The sequence below is a fragment of the Neolamprologus multifasciatus genome, chromosome 3 (genome assembly GCF_963576455.1).
Source record: "Neolamprologus multifasciatus chromosome 3, fNeoMul1.2, whole genome shotgun sequence".
NCBI lineage: Eukaryota > Metazoa > Chordata > Actinopteri > Cichliformes > Cichlidae > Neolamprologus > Neolamprologus multifasciatus.
Window position 1 is genome coordinate 45,906,892 of NC_140441.1, and position 17,523 is coordinate 45,924,414.

A 17,523-nucleotide genomic window follows, 5' to 3' on the forward strand; every position below is an offset into this window, starting at 1 on the left:
GTAGATGATGTGTCTGCTGACAGCAGTGCTGAGTTTCCAGATCGGGCATCCATGATGGAGGTGCGTCTGCAGGCACAGGAGGACGAGATCACACTCCTAAAATCCTCTCTGGCCGATGCCCTGCGCAGGCTGCGCATCCACGATCAGGTCCTACAGTTACTGAAGCAGCAGGTCATAGCAGGTGGGTGATGTTAACTGAAAACTAAAACTAGTGTGGCTCATCCGTCTTCGTTCATATAAGAATGATTAGACCTGCAGAGTGCAGCTGCACACTCAGAAGAAACTAATAATCCACTTTGATCTACTCAGTGAACCCGAGTGCTGCACGGCTGCTAAGCCAAGCATGCTGCTCAGATTGTTCCACCAGCAGCAGAAAGTTGTCCTCCAGCTCAGCCAGCGATGGGACCCGGCACCCTGCTACGAGGTACTACGCCTTCCAGCCAAGAGCTTAAAAGCTCAGGAAGAACGACGAGGGGCCGTTGTGTTGTATTAGACAACACGCTTGTCTATTCAAACTGTCGTTGTGTTCATATGTCTGTGTGAAACTGCCTGTATGACTGCTTTGTGTTGTTCTCAACCTTTGAACTCTCCAGCCAACTGTCAGACACCACTGTGACCAATGCAAACAGCCAAAGAGGAAGCTCGGCATCCACGGACATCCAAACCGTTCCAGCAACAGTGGACAAGTCGACCCAGACAGAGTCGACCCTGCCGGGCCAGGACTCGGGCCAGGACAGGGTCCCTCTCCACGGACGAGTCCAGAGCCTGCAATTGGAAGATGCACTCGTGGAAGGTCCTTCTGTATCTGAGGGAAACCGGGCCAAACTCCACCGTGTCCCTGGTATGGAAGAGGAGGATGAGGAGCCAGAAGAAGATGAAGGAGGAGGAAGAGGGGAGCAGGAAAAGGAACTAACATGGGCATCATCAGTTGAAGAGCCCATTCAGCCCACCACCATCAGAGGCCTCCAGAGGGAGGACCTCCAGGATGGAAGCTGCTCTCCGGAGGAGCCAGGCTCAGCCTCGGCCTCGTTCAAATCTTCAGACCAGAACCTCAGCTCCCGCTCTGGACCTCTGTCTCCCATCCACGAAAAAGAGAAGGCTCTGTGCGTGATCCTGCCTCATTGCCGCGTTCTTTACAACCTAATCATCTTTCCTTAATCGTTGATTGATTGCATGACTTTTAAGAACGAATCAACACTAACACTGATTTTCCAGATTCTGGCTCTGCAAACCCCAGTTGTGCTGCAGCCCGCTTTATGAACCAGACATCCTCAGGTTTGCAGGGTGTGTCATGCTGCGTTAGAATATGTCACCACTCCAGGTGTCCTGTTCTGCTGTCTTGGTCACTAAAGTCCACACATGCTTTCTTTTCAGTGTGTTTGAACTGGAGAAACAAAAAGCTAAAGTCTAACTGGATGTTTGACTCATATATCCATATTAAGCTTCAAAGCACCCAGAGATTTGAATCCATTGGAAAATAGACTGAGAAGTAAACAAAAGGCATGTCTCCAAGCTGCACACAAGGCTGCACAGTGTATACTCCTGCTGCGTAGCTGCAGAGCTCCTCAAAATGACTCCGTGTCATGATTCTGTAATGTGACACAGCGCCAGTAAGGATCTGTTTTTTTTCAACTGGGTTTTGCAGATTTGCACAAACTGTTTCAACAATGTTTCACTATAATTCTAAGCTTGTAATCGCTCCTAATATCTTTGTGATTAAAACATATTCTCTTACAGCAAAGCATGTCTTCTATAAAGGACTACCTTACTAATAGGTGGGGACCACAGGGCAGGGCTCTGCTTTTGTTTACTGCTTTTGTTTACTTTGTTTACTTGTGCATGTGCTCTGTGTTTTGCCCTCCCTCCTTGTTATTCCTTTGAAAGGGTTTCCCACAACATCAGTTTGACTTTTGCTATCCGCCTCTGACAAAAGCTCATGTGGGCCTCCAGGATCAAACTAGCACAAATTAGTATTCACTGCTTTAGACACATTAAGACTTTCACCATTGCAATCCTCTGCAAGCTGTCCAAACGGCATTAAACCTTTAGAATAAAGAATAATTCTATTTTCAAATTTTAAATTTTAAATGATTTTGCTTCTGGTTACATTTTGAGAAATTTTGTATGTTGCTGAGATTTCAAACTCAGGTGACGTTACTACAAATAGATTTCATCTAATCTAATAAATTAGCCAAACTGTTTCATCAGGTCAGCTTCTTCCTCTTGTGAGATTGTTTGCATGGCCTTAACAGTGTGTATGTGTTTTAATCTCAATATTAAATGTTACTATTGTGCTTGCAAAACTATTTAAACTGGATACTTTCAGTTTGTATTTTATGATGTATTTGTGTTGTAGAGGTCAAAGCAAACACAAGCCGACCTGTTATCAAAGTGTCTGTTTAGGCAACAAATTGTTCCTTGTAGGCTTAAAAAATTTAAAATCGACACACAAATATTGTTTTTATGAAGCTACAGTGCTTCTACTAGTTCTGACTGATTGTTTCCAGAATGTCCAGAATCAGAGTTCAAATAATTTGCAGATCAATGGCAAAAAACATGTTTGTTAGCATAAATTTTCAGTAGCACTGTTTTTACACCTATAAGGAGGTCTTTCACACAATTGGCACAGTGACAGGTGTAGTAGGCGGGGTTTGGCAAAAGTTATTTATCCTTTGATGGAGAATGTAGGCGCACCGGGGATTTGTGGGTGCTTCGCATGCAGAGGGATAGGTGCATTAAACTGTCTTGAGTCTGTTAAAGCTGACTCTGTGTTTCTGTGACGCTTTAGGGTTCGTAGAAACAGCGAGAAACTAGGGAACCCTGAAAGGCAGAGGAAACGTCTAGACAAGAAGGCAGCATCTTCAGCAAACCTCCTCACCCGCTCCCCAAGCCTGGAGAAGTGAGCCATCCTGCCATCACTCACAGATGTCACCACACCGCTCGCTTTTTCCCACGGCTGCAGCAGCCTCGCATTAAAGGGACACTTGTTGGAAGTCACCCTGTGAAACACTCATAAATACACATAATGTGATTGTGAAGCAACAGTCTGTGAAATTGCTTCTAATGTCTTGATTTTTCTCTCCGCAGCCGAGCTAAAGAGCTTATCGCCAGTGCAGGTGAGGTCATTGACAGCATCTTCATCAACAGAGGCCTTGAGGCAAACTCCAAACAGGCCCCAGGGTTCAATCAGGAATCAGCCCACCACCGTTTCACTGAAACGCACTTTGCTGAGTTCAAAAACAGCTTCTACGATCATCGTTACATGTTGTTGTGTTTAAGTTAGGTACTTTTCCAACATGATGGTCTGGCCTGGCTGCAGTGTTGGCAGGCCTGTGCTGTACTTCTGTACTTGTGACACAGCAAACCCCGTTGGTTCACACATGTAGTCATTTGTGTAAAAATGAGTGGATTTCCCAACCAACCACGCTTGTGGTTTGCATAGCTTTTATGAGCATTGGCCTTCAGTCTGGTTCTGGTGGTTAAGGCTTCATTCCCTTCACCAATCAGGCTCAGCCACTAGTTTATATCTATTATAGCCCCTTTTTTGAAGGATGGACCACTTTTAAACCTGTGTAATTTACTTGGACCACATCACATACTTGTTAATATAAAACTCTGACAGTTCTTGACGTAGTCAAATGCAAGAATGCATTTCATAAATTTGAGACTCTAGATCAGGGGCATCCAACTCCAGGCCTTGAGGGCCGGTGTCCTGCAGGTTTTAGACTTCACCCTGAGTCAACACATCTAAATCACATGATTGGCTCATTACCAGGCCTCTGGAGAACTTCAAGACATGTTGAGGAGGTCATTTACCGTTTAAATCAGCTGTGTTGGATCAAGGACACATCTAAAACCTGCAGGACAGCGGCCCTTGAGGCCTGGAGTTGGACACTCCTGCTTTAGATGATACGAAAAACGTTGTGCTTTGTTCTGTCTCGAGTAGGGCTATCTCAAACTCGTAGGATCGTTTCCACAGCACTAGATCCGTCAGAGTTTGTTTGTTTTTGGGTTTATTATTTTATAGTTCTATTACCCTTTATGGCTTTTATATTACACCACAGATATAAGTATCAAAGCAACCAGTGTTGGTATTTAATGTGGACTGTGTTTGTCAGACTGTGACAGTTGATACAGGCCAGTTTGCTTTAAAGTTGACATGAAATACTTCATGTATAAAGGCTCATTTACACCATGGAGCTGCTCTCAAAAACTGACGTAGATGTAAAGTTTTCAATACATGCCAAGTGTCTTCTTGTGCCAGTACAGGATATGATGTCATCGGCTTGTTTGGTTGGTTGGTTGTAGTCAAGGTTACGTTAGCTAACTAGAACCAATAACTCAGGAGTAAACAAGGGGACCTAAACTAAAATTCAAAGCGGGTCACTTTTGTGCCGTCCAACATAAAACATAAAACAATGAGTTTTATGTTAAGAAATCAAGATAAAGTAATCCAATCAGTGAGATGAAATAAAAAAAAAAAAAACTGTCTCCAAATAGTGTGTCATCGCTTCCTCGGAGCCTCTGCCTCATTGGTGTTTTTTATTTTTGTTTTTTCTATCGCGCACATCGACCCATTTTTAACGAAAACATTTACATTAACAAATTCATGCCATTTCTCACCAACAATGCTCCATCTGGTGGCAGATGGGTGCATAACATCTATGACACGATAATTTACCGGCATTCGGCAACAATTAAAATTTTAACAATTAGGTTAAACAAGTAGAACTTATGTTACTCACTACTGACAACAGCGACGGCTAGTCGGCTAGTTGTGGATACTATACGTTACACATGGATCCTGGAATAACTAGAACTCCACAAGATCAACACGTGCTTTCATCTGAAATTTGATGGGAATATGGCAAAAAATACTAGAGGCCAACTTTAAGCCAATAGCATGAGTCCCCATCAAGTGAAGGAATCGTCGAGGAGATGCTCTGTCCCACTGTTGTTCTGCACAGGTCTGAACCGCCTCAGTGAGGTCATTAACAAGACTGGTTTCAGATACCGATTATGACATTATCCACTTCCTCTACATGAATGCCATGAGTGAGCAAGACATCGGCTCACTGATCCACACCACTTTATTCTACAGCAGTGGAATCTCATGCAAACTGGAGAAGTGTAGTTGGATGGTAAGAAAGAGAGGGAAGGTAGTCAGAACTGAGGCGATTACACTACCAGAAGGAAACGGTGTAAACATCAAGGACAGCCTCAAGTTCCTGTGAATCCCACGGGCAAATGGGAACCATGAAGAGGCCGCTAGGAAAGCCGCATCTACCAAATACATACAGAGTAACCCAAGTCCTCAACTGAATTGGAAGAACAAGATTTAGGCAATAAATGCCTACGCCCTGCCTGTCATCGGATACTCTGATTGGATAATAAAGATGAGGAAAATCCTTACTGTGCATGTAGAGTTTCAGTCCAGCATCATGAGACTGTACACTAAGCACAAGGTTGGAGGTTGAGGACTACTGAATGTGAAAACCATTATCCTGGATGAAACTGATGGAAAGATCCATACATCGGGAACACAACGGATGGTGTTTGGTGAATACAACTGGCAGCAGAAATCTGAGAAAGAAAATCAGAAATTACATTGGAGACAAAGCTGGACTGAAAGACAGCACAGAGGCACTAATCATGGCAGCACAGGAACAAGCTCCGAGCACAAGCTCCATAGAGGCTGGGGTCTATCACAGCAGGTAAGACCCCAGGTGCAGGCTGTGTAAAGATGAGACAATCCAGCACCTAACAGTAGGGTGTAAGATGCTACCAGGGCATACATGGAACGCCATAGTATTATACAAGAATACGGGAATGTATTTTATGCCGAGTATGGCCTGGAATTCCTGAGGTCAAAATGGGATCCGGCCCCTGGGGTGTTTGGGAATGACTGAGCTAAGATTATGTGGAACTGGACATAGTAGTTTTAGTAGTGAGATGACTCCAGAATCACCATACCAACAGTAAAGTTTGGAGGTGGGAACATTATGGTGTGGGTCTGTTTCTCAGCATGCAACACTGGCACGCTTCATATAACTGAAGGAAGGATCAATGGAAAAAAGTAGAGACATTCTTGATTTAAAAAAGAAAACCAATCTGCTGCCATCTACCAGGATGATGAAGATGAAACAAGGGTGGTCATTTCAGTAAGACAATGACCGCAACCAAGCCCCACACAGCCAAGGAAACTGGATTTATTTTAGAGAAGATGAAAGCTGTAGATATTTTCAATAAAAACCTTGCTACAGTGTGATATCACCAAACAAAACTGTGGCTCCACCGTCACTTACACAGGAACTGTTGTATAGCTGCTGGCACTCCAAACTGTTCTAGCGTTTTCTGGTCAGTCAGACAGAAAGTTAGAGTCGGTCTCAACATTCACGTGTGGTTAAGCTCATCCTTGATGTTTTACTTTACTTTGAGTCCCATAGAAACCGGCAGGCGCCAAGAAAACATGATTCGGCGTGGATTCTAAAGTTTGTGGGTGTAACTGATGTTAATGGAAGATTTAACCCTCTGAAATGTCTAAAGTTATAGTAGGCTATAAAGCTATAGGTCAGCTGTGATTTAATGCTGTTCGTCTGGCTAACCTTTATTTTTTTTCATCTACACACAGGATCCCCTGGCTCCAGAAGAGGAACCTACAGCCAAGGTAAACCTGCTCTTACGCTGCTTTATGTCTTCATCGTCTTTCATGGGGAGGTGGACAGTCTGCTTTTCCAGGAGTGTCTCACTCCCATTCTTGTTCTGCTGCTGCCAGTTGGCAACTGAGAGCTAGATTTTTAAAAAACAAATTATTATAAAAAAGTAACCCAAGAAGTTTGGAAGTGTGACTCACTCTCGCTCACTTGAGGAAGCAGACCGTTGACGACTTTTTTATGGGCCGGCCCACTACGGGTCCCACATGGATTTTCTGTGATTAAGAACAGTTTGGTGATGAATCTGTGAGACAAACCCATTGTTTGTTTTTCAGGACAGTCAATCAAAATGTTTATCCGAGGCCGACCCATTACCATGTACATCCCCTCCAACATCCAGAACTACGACGAGCTGAAGATGGAGCCTCCCTCTGAGAGACTGGAGCTGGACTGGGTGTATCCTTCCATAATGCCACGTATTTGCGAGGGTTGTTACATTCAGACGTTGCTGGTTTTACCAGGACTGATGCCTCGTATGGTCTATATTGGTCTAGTATTTCTAAAAGAAGAATGAGCAGTTTTTAGCTGTGATGGTGTGGGTGCCATGGTTATAGCTGGTCTGCTCGAACTAAAGCAAGGTTCAGCAACACAGTTTTGTGTGTGATTTGTTTCTTTCTTGTATCTCGTTGTTACCTTAACGCTGTTCTGCTAGCTATGGTTACCGTGGACGGGACGGTCGAGCTAATCTGTATTTCCTTCCGACGGGCGAGGCGGTGTACTTCATTGCCTGTGTGATTGTGCTTTATCACATCAACAACCGCACACAACGGCACTATCGTAAACACACAGACTGCGTCCGCTGGTTAGTGGAACGGAGTTAATGAATAAATCATCCAAATGTTGAAATCAAACTTGGCAGCTCAGCTGACTGGTTAGCTACATAAAGTATTTGCCCCCTTCCTGATTTCTGTGTTTTGTATATTTGTCACACTTAAATATCTTAAAATGGGAAAGAAATTTTACAATTAGTCAAAGTAAGTCCAAAATGTAGTTTTTAAATGAGTATTTAACTAATTAAAAACTTATTCAGCAGCTCTACTCTGAGCTTCTCTCTAATGACTGAATTCTTTGCCCTGTGGTAACGGAGAGGCCCGGAGAAAGCTAAATTCAGCTGTTTGCATCCATGATCTCATTCTTTCACCTTTAAAAGAACTAAAATTAATAGCGTTAACAAAAATAGATTAACCTATTTATGTTATTGTTCAACAACGATGCTCAATCTGGTGGCAGATGGCTGCAAAACATTTAGGACACAACAACTTGGCCATTGAAATATAAGCAGCTGTAGTAGCAGTTTGTAAAGATTGTGGCACGAAGACTTGCTTTTTAAGACCTATTAGCCTATTTCACTCTGTTAAACAGATTAGACAGATGTTTTAATCAGCCTGGGTGTAACTCGTGAAACTGAACTCAGCTTTTATGAAGTACTCCTGGTCTACGGTGGTCAGTATCTATCAAAAGCGGTGCAAGGAAGGAACGATAGTGAAACAGCGACAGGCTCACTGATGCACGTGGGGCGCGAAGGCCGGCCTGCGTGGTCCGATCCAACAGACGAACTACTGTAACTTCAAATTGCCGAAAAGGTAAATGCTAGTTGTGTACAACTGCATACAATTAAGGGTCCCAATGCTGACCCCTGTCTATTGCTGAATGTGCTAATGGGCACTTGAGCATCAGAACTTGACCATGAGTCCTGGCATCCATGTGGATGTTACTTTGACACGTCACCTACCAAGGCATGGTTCGTATTCCCTGATGGCTGTGGCCTTAAAACTTTCTGCTTTGAGAAAGTATATACAGTGGGGCAAAAAAGTATTTAGTCAGCCACCGATTGTGCAAGTTCCCCCACTTAAAATGATGACAGAGGTCAGTAATTTGCACCAGAGGTACACTTCAACTGTGAGAGACAGAATGTGAAAAAAAAATCCATGAATTCACATGGTAGGATTTGTAAAGAATTTATTCGTAAATCAGGGTGGAAAATAAGTATTTGGTCACCTCAAACAAGGAAAATCCCTGGCTCTCACAGACCTGTAACGTCTTCTGTAAGAAGCTTTTCTGTCCCCCACTCGTTACCTGTATGAATGGCACCTGTTTGACCTCATCATCTGTATAAAAGACACCTGTCCACAGCCTCAACCAGTCAGACTCCAAACTCCGCCATGGCCAAGACCAAAGAGCTTTCGAAGGACACCAGGAAAAGAATTGTAGACCTGCACCAGACTGGGAAGAGTGAATCTACAATAGGCAAGCAGCTTGGTGTGAAAAAATCAACTGTGGGAGCAATCATCAGAAAATGGAAGACATACAAGACCACTGATAATCTCCCTCGATCTGGGGCTCCACGCAAGATCTCATCCCGTGGGGTCAAAATGATCATGAGAACGGTGAGCAAAGATCCCAGAACCACACGGGGGGACCTGGTGAATGACCTGCAGAGAGCTGGGACCAAAGTAACAAAGGTCACCATCAGTAACACACTACAACGGCAGGGAATCAAATCCCGCAGTGCCAGACGTGTTCCGCTGCTGAAGCCAGTGCATGTCCAGGCCCGTCTGAAGTTTGCCAGAGAGCACATGGATGATACAGCAGAGGATTGGGAGAATGTCATGTGGTCAGATGAAACCAAAGTAGAACTTTTTGGTATAAACTCAACTCGTCGTGTTTGGAGGAAGAAGAATACTGAGTTGCATCCCAAGAACACCATACCTACTGTGAAGCATGGGGGTGGAAACATCATGCTATGGGGCTGTTTTTCTGCCAAGGGGACAGGACGACTGATCCGTGTTAAGGACAGAATGAATGGGGCCAAGTATCGTGAGATTTTGAGCCAAAACCTCCTTCCATCAGTGAGAACTTTGAAGATGAAACGAGGCTGGGTCTTCCAACATGACAATGATCCAAAACACACCGCCCGGGCAACAAAGGAGTGGCTCCGTAAGAAGCATTTGAAAGTCCTGGAGTGGCCTAGCCAGTCTCCAGACCTCAACCCCATAGAAAATCTGTGGCGGGAGTTGAAAGTCCGTGTTGCTCGGCGACAGCCCCAAAACATCACTGCTCTTGAGAAGATCTGCATGGAGGAATGGGCCAAAATACCAGCTACTGTGTGTGCAAACCTGGTAAAGACCTATAGTAAACGTTTGACCTCTGTTATTGCCAACAAAGGTTATGTTACAAAGTATTGAGTTGTATTTTTGTTATTGACCAAATACTTATTTTCCACCCTGATTTACGAATAAATTCTTTACAAATCCTACCATGTGAATTCATGGATTTTTTTTTCACATTCTGTCTCTCACAGTTGAAGTGTACCTCTGGTACAAATTACTGACCTCTGTCATCATTTTAAGTGGGGGAACTTGCACAATCGGTGGCTGACTAAATACTTTTTTGCCCCACTGTAGTTAGGGCAAAGGGCTGCTGGGGGCTTCCCACGATGCACAGTGTTTGTTTATCACCCACCGTGTGTTTACACACCACTCCAACCCCTCCCCCCCAACCAGAGGAAGCCTGGTTTTGCTGGAAGTTTCTTCCTGTTAAAAGGGAGTTTTTTCTTCTCACTGTCGCCGAATGCTTACTCGTATGGGCCGTTTGATTGTTGGGGTTTTCTCTCCTTCATTATTGGGTTTCTACTTTGCAATATAAAACACCTAGAGGTGACTGTTTTGATTAGTGTGAGACTAGACTGATTGCAGATATTTGTGGACAGAGGTCTGTGGGACCTGGTAACAGAAAAATACTTTTCTGTATCGGGAACAAGAGGGAAGCTTGTGCTACTGTCTGCTTTAACCTGCTTCTGAACTAAACTCCATTCCTTGGATTATCACTTGGGTCAATCTGCACTGCAGATTTTGGAGGGGATAAGCATGCTGGCGTGTTACTGTGTGGTAGCTGACCTTTCCAGCCGCAACACTCTGCACCAAAATATGTGATTTTGAGATTTCTTTTAAGAGCCAAGTTAAAATGGGAAACAAGTATGGTAGCATGTGAAGTAGAGACCAGCTGGCAGAAACAGTAGCTGAAGGGTCTGCAAGTATCATGTTCAAATTGTGCATCCATGCATCATATTTGAAGATTGTATCAGCTATTTACCATTAAAACTGTACACAGCTGCAAATGTCTGTTTCTTGACAAGGTTAAAATATCAATACTACAGTCTAAATATCAGGAGAGCTCATCTTTTAGTCTTCTTTTCAAAAACAGCACAACAGAGTATAGAAAGGCTAAAGTTGTTCACTGGATGCTATTTGTGCCAAAAAGACATCATTTACCCTTTGAGTCATTGTCATCGTGCTGCAGCCAAATAAACCTCTGTTACCAAACACAGACGCCACTGTTTAAATAAGTAAGCACATGTTTGTCATTTTGCCATGATGGATGCAACCCACCACCCTCATGTTTCTGCACAGCAAACTTACAAAAGCTTTACACAGAAAATGTCTTTCTCTGCAGTCTCACACTCCATCCTGACAAAGTGCGAGTGGCATCTGGCCAGACAGCAGGGGTGGATAAAGATGGCAAGGTGACTATTGCTGCACTTAAAATAACACAGTTTGCGTCCATAGTTTGAGCATCACAAGTTAAAAGACGATCGAACTTTTAAGTGATATCAGGAATTGAGATGTGTGGAAACATTCAGTACAGCTTGGTTAATTGTGCAGCAACAAACGAGTAAGTGATGTTTCTGTATCTGCGGCAGCCTCTGCAGCTGTGTGTTTATATTTGGGACTCCACCACGCTGGTCACCCTGCAGCAGATCGGACCGGGGACCTTCCAGAGGGGAGTGGGATCAGTGGCGTTTTCATTTGCTGTGAGTTGATTGCAGTGTAACATCCTGGAACTTCATGTGTTTCAATTCACGTTAACAAGAGCAAGTAGATTTATTTGCCTTAGATTCAGCATGATTTTGGCCCCGCCCCTCCCTGAGCCTGTCGGAGGTTTCTTCCTGTTAAAAGGGAGTTTTTCCTTCCCACTGTCGCCAAAGTGCTCATAGGGGGTCATATGATTGTCGGGTTTTTCTCTGTATGCATTTTTGTAGGGTCTACTTTACAGTATAAAGCACATTGAGGTGACTGTTGTTGTCATTTGTTGCTGTGTGTAAATAAAACTGAATTGAACTGACGTAAAGACATGATCTAATTCTGCTTTCTTTTTTCTTGTGGTGTGTTTTAGGACGCTGGATCATTTCTGTGTGTCATTGATGACTCTAATGACCACATGCTGTCACTGTGGGATTGCACGAAGGGCACCAAGCATGCAGAGATCAAGGTAAAGGGAAGACGGTCGACGTCAGGTCTTAATGAGTTTGTTATTGCTTTAACCACTGAATCTATTCAGTATACATACTGATGTTAATCTTTGACGGCACTCAGATGTTAGAATAACAGCAGGTTATTTAGTTTGAGTGTCATACATTAAAGACAAATTGAGCCTTCAGCCTATGTTATCATAGTGTCATGTTTCGGCTGTGTACAGGCAGGAGAAGGACCCAAACGCAAAACTCACGACAACGAAATTAAACTCAAAAAGCTGCTTTATTGCAGAATGGCATGGAAAACTAAACTGGGACATGGATAAACTGACACGCAAGGAAACATGAGGGGGACTACGACACTGACAAAGAGAAACACAGGGCTTAAATACACAGAGGGATAACGAGGGAATGAGACAGAAGGAGAGCACAGCTGGGAGTAATCAGGCTGGACGAGACAAGGGAAGCAAAACTAGAAACACTCACATGAGACGTGGACCTTCAAAGTAAAACAGGAAACACACTGACTGAACTCTAAACATGCAAACTTAACAGCAACTGAGAAGACAGAACATAGGGACCAGAAACATGGTACAAAAAGGTCACAGTAGACACAACATTGAACACAGGGGAGCCATATTACAAAGCCAAACTAAACCTATGATAACCATAACTGAAATCTAGGGAAACAAGAAACAGTACAACAAAGGACTCAAAATATAATCCATAATATAAAAACACAAGATCTCTTCAAAATAAAATAGGAAACATAATGAGACGCAGACATGAAACACATGAAGAGCAGGGGAGACTTACATGAGTTGGAAGACACAAGGGGAATCTAATAATAGAGAACTAGAAAAACTCATGAGCTTAATCATATAAACATCCGAATAAACTAAACTCAAAACACTGGGTCATAAGACCCAGGATCGTGACACATAGCTCACCAGCCCTCAAGTGTGGCTGAAGTCAAACAGTTTGGAGAAGAGGAGTAATGAAAAGACTCACTGGCAGTTGCTGCAAACACTTGATTGTAGTTATTAAGTGAAGGGGGCAATTATTTATGTAGGTGTAGACAGATTTTGTTCTCTTATTAAATGAATTTATCATTTAGAAAATTCATTTTGGATTTAATCCAGTTATCTTTGTGTAATATTTATAAATATGTGCTTCATCCTGTAACGCAGTGACGGGTACTCGGGTACTGTAGGTCCTTTTTCTAAAACGGGCTTTCTCTGGAGATTGTGGGGGGCGGGGCGTTGGCAGCCATGTCTCCCCTCTGCTGTTATGGGCTTTAATCCCAAAATGCCTCAACTTCCCTGGGACCAGTTTCAGCACGTCTGTCATGGCAGCAGTGTAAATATTTCATACAGTGCGTTTGTCCGTCTGTAGAAACGTGGGCTCAGTGCAAATACTGCATAGGATGGTGTTTGAACTTGTTTACACCTCGGGAGAAGAATTGAATGGGCTTGTTTAAGAGCTTCCAGGTGGCACGTAGCGGGCTGCATGCATGGGCTGAAAACACTGTGTCAACATAGGATTCACAAGTGGTCAGAATGTCAGTTTATGTGGCCCAAAATGCAAAACTCTGTTTAAGATTCTTTAAAATACTTAATGTGGTAGTTTGCTTTATGCATGAAACACAAGTGAAGGCAGTACCGTACAACCGTGTGACAATTTCACAACAACGTGCAACATTTTACTGGCGACATTACCAGTGTTTTCTATAGTGTGCTACAGTATAGCTCTGAGCTGGATCCCAGCTTTCTATCTTTCTTTCCCATCATCTTGGGAAAGTAGTGGATTGTCAGCTTGTTGTTCCACGTCCATCAGTCTGACAGCAGGGCTCCAGCAGCTAGAGTCTGCATCAGGGTTTTAATAGTTTTGCAATTTTCATTAGTTTTTATTTTTATTTGGTTTTGACTTCATATTTTCAATTTTATATCAGTTTGAATTCGTTTTTACCAATTGTTTGCTAGTTTAGTTTTTTTTTTTTTTTTTGAAAATCCTTAGTTTCAGTTTAGTTTTGATTAGTTTCAGTTATAGTTTTAGTTGTGTTTGCAATAATTAAGTGTAACAAAATCCCAGTTTCATCATATCAGTCATTCTGCTCATCCTTGGGTATGTTGCTATTCCAGCTACCATACTGCACCCTGGACAGGTCGCCTGTCTGTCGCAGGGCTAACACGCAGAGACAGACAACTCACATTCCCACCTATGGGTTCTTTAAATAAATAAAGGCAGATGAACAACCATTGATACCAGGCAACTATAAAATGTATATCTTGGCCCCAATGAGACTATTAACTCTTGCAGCACCGGGTGTTCGTAATTTTGGTTCAAGTGAACTGATAAACTTTTTGAAGGTAATTGACTCACACAGTTGTGTAGATATCCCAGTCCTGTTGTCTCGGGATGCGTCACGCTGCCTTGCCTGGGGTTAGCTTCTGTTTTCTGGGGATGAGGGTTGAGTGTGCTCCCTTACCTTCTCAAGCTAAGCTAGGTTAGCCTTCTTGTGTTAGCTTTTCAAGTGCACTTTAAGGTTTGTGGGATTTTTTTCCCTTTAGAAATGTCCCTCATAATTTGTCTGTTTCCACTACAAGACACTTGCTTTATCCAAAACACAGTCATATTCAAAGTAATCCCAAATTGGACTCTGGCGCTTTCTCCTGACTTTTCCTGACATGATTCTGCGCGTGGATGGAGCAGCAACACAGACGACTCGACTAACGTACTGCCACCTGCTGGCATAATGAGACACAGCAAGAAAAAAATCTGTAAACTAAACTTCATTTTCACCCTTGACTACTGTATGACACGCACACATCAGTGAAAACTAAACACATTTTTGCTATAAATTCAGTTAATTTTAGTTCGTTTTGTGAACACTCATTCCAGTTTTAGTTAGTTTTCCTTTTTTTGTTTTTATTTTTATTTCCGTTAACGAAAATGTTTTTTCACTTCTAGTTTTTGTTATTTCGTTAATAACCTTGGTCTGCATGCAGCAACTTATGAGCATTTGTTAATGGGACTTCAAGTGTGTTGCGCTGGTCACCTGCTCACTTTCACGATTAAGAAAAAAAAAAGATTCAAACAAAAGAAATTTTTCTTTTCTTTCACAGCCCAAAGTTGTTGTTTATGTATCTGATTCAAGTGCGACTGATGTAACAGCACTAACCCTTCTGATGCTGTTGTGTGTTCAGAGTACCAACGAGGCTGTGTTTGCTGTCGAGTTTAACCCTCGGGACAGCACCAACATCATCACCTGTGGAAAATCCCACGTCTACTTTTGGACGCTGAGTGGAGGACAGCTCACGAAAAAGCAAGGCATCTTTGGAGTAAGATTAACTTCAGTCGTGTTCATCCTGACTGACATTTCTGTCTTTTTAAACTCAGTTAACGTGTGCTAGTGCAAGGAAGCAGTGGAAAATGGAGTTGGCAGCATCTTTCTGTAGAGGCCAAAAGAGGAAGAAGCTCAGCAAACAGAACTGAAAATTCAACATGTCAAAAAAATGGATGGAAACATGTAGACGATCAGTTATTAGCACAGTTAATATAAAAGATCAAATAATTGTTTATTGTTTTCAGAAATACAAGAAGCCCAAGTTCATCCAGTGCTTTGTGTTCAGCCTGACTGGAGATGTTCTCACCGGAGACTCTGAAGGGAACATCATGACTTGGGGAAAATCTGCTGCGGATATCAAAACTCTCGGGAAAGGAGCCAAAGGTTGGTGTTGTGTGTCAGTTCAAAGTCTAGAGAATAAAATGTCAGTATAAATATCATCTCTGTGGAGACACGTCGCTGTCACATGTGCTGGCAACGAACGAGACTTCAAATAAAATAAATAGAAACTTGACAGAAAGATGAGGAAACGATGATCCAGTGGGCGGTTTTACACACCTGAGTGACTCCAGGAGCTGTATTGTCAGGGATAAATCAGTCACAGGTGAAGCTCAGAGTTTATTTATACTGCACATTTAAAACTACAAAGTTCACCAAAGTGCTGCACATCAAACAAACATGTCTAAATAACAGATAGCTATATAGGTGGTATTTAAACATATTTAAGAAACCTCCAGCAGAACCAGGCTCAGGGAGGGCGGGGCCATCTGCTGCGACCGGTTGGAGTGACGGGAGCAAGACGAGACAAAGACACGCTGTGGCAGAGAGTCCTAGAAATATGGTCTCTGACCAGATTCTGGCCTCCAGTATCACTGAGAGTCCAATTTACCAGGATATGTTTACAATGCACATATTAAACAAATATGAGATTAATAATAACTAATGATTGTAGTGAGTGAAAAATGGCAGGACTCTATTGGAAATGAGATTTTTACCTGGATAATTAAAGGATTTTTAAAAAGGTGAGTGAAGAAGAAACACCCAGTGCATCATGGGAATCCCCCAGCAGCCTACACCTACTGCAGCATAACTAAGGGAGGATTCAGGGTCACCTGGTCCAGCCCTAACTATATGCTTTAGCAAAAAGGAAAGTTTGAAGCCTATTCTTGAAAGTCGAGATAGTGTCTGTCTCCTGAACTCAAACTGGGAGCTGCTGCCACACCCAGTCCAACATAGCCAGGCTTTCTTTGCTGCTTTGACAAAACCTCAAATCCCAGTCAGAGATGATGAGCATCATCACAGTGATGATCATTTCTCTGTTAACCCAGGCTTTCTGCTTCAGGATCTGTGCACGCTCACAGAACAAGGAGACCTTTAAACATCATTTCACTAAATGGATGGACTGAGCTCGGCCTACAGATAAACTGGTGCCAGAGATCATAAAGAACATCAAACAGTCAAATTCAACACTTTTAATGGAAATATGAGATTAATGCTGCAGACAATCATGAACCTGCTGAATTCATGAACATCAAGAATGCAGCGAGTGGTAAAATAAAGATTTGACCTCAGTGTGCTCAGTGTTACTGTCTATTCCTAACATATTCCTAACATGATAGCTGCACTTTAGAGCTCTAAAACTGGAACTGCCACATATTTAAACTCTACATGTTACTCAGTACATTCAGTTCTGACACTCGCCCACAGTCCAACAAAGGAAACATGGAGATCACATCAGTTTGTCACCAAAGTCTAATTATCAGGGCAACTTAACATGTTATTATCTCGTTAAATCATTAATTGATTAACGTCAGCAATTATTTTAATCACAGTTTTTAAAATCATGATTATTGTGAAAGTGATTAAAGGATTTTTAAAAAGGTGACTGGAAAGGAAAAACTCAATGCATCATGGGAATCCCCGGCAGCCTACGTCTATTGCAGAATAACTAAGGGAGGATTCAGGGTCACCTGGTCCAGCCCTAACTATATGCTTTAGCAAAAAGGAAAGTTTGAAGCCTAATCTTAAAAGTAGAGATAGTGTCTGTCTCCTGAATCCAAACTGGAAGCTGGTTCCACAGAAGAGGGGCCTGAAACCTGAAAATATCCTCGGACACGTGTGATCTGAAGCACCGCGCCTCTCATCCCCACACAGTGCTTGGGGTGACAAATAAGAATACTTTGGTCAACTGTGTCAAATGCTGCTGTAAGATC

General features: G+C 42.7%; 1 protein-coding gene across 2 annotated transcripts in view; it reads left to right on the plus strand.

Moving 5' to 3' along the window:
* The window catches only part of eml3 (EMAP like 3), a 45,983-nt gene that overhangs the window by 13,765 nt on the left and 14,695 nt on the right, over positions 1–17,523 (plus strand). Inside the window, exons 2-14 of one of the 2 annotated variants that reach the window (XM_085145726.1) lie at positions 5–181; positions 310–424; positions 594–1,103; positions 2,789–2,899; positions 3,088–3,116; positions 6,632–6,667; positions 6,989–7,109; positions 7,366–7,515; positions 11,166–11,235; positions 11,413–11,523; positions 11,886–11,981; positions 15,171–15,305; positions 15,556–15,694. In XM_085145726.1, the coding sequence (XP_085001852.1) occupies positions 5–181; positions 310–424; positions 594–1,103; positions 2,789–2,899; positions 3,088–3,116; positions 6,632–6,667; positions 6,989–7,109; positions 7,366–7,515; positions 11,166–11,235; positions 11,413–11,523; positions 11,886–11,981; positions 15,171–15,305; positions 15,556–15,694 (1,800 nt within the window). The remainder of the gene's footprint in view (positions 1–4; positions 182–309; positions 425–593; positions 1,104–2,788; positions 2,900–3,087; positions 3,117–6,631; positions 6,668–6,988; positions 7,110–7,365; positions 7,516–11,165; positions 11,236–11,412; positions 11,524–11,885; positions 11,982–15,170; positions 15,306–15,555; positions 15,695–17,523) is intronic. The other variant, XM_085145734.1, reaches the window with a different exon arrangement.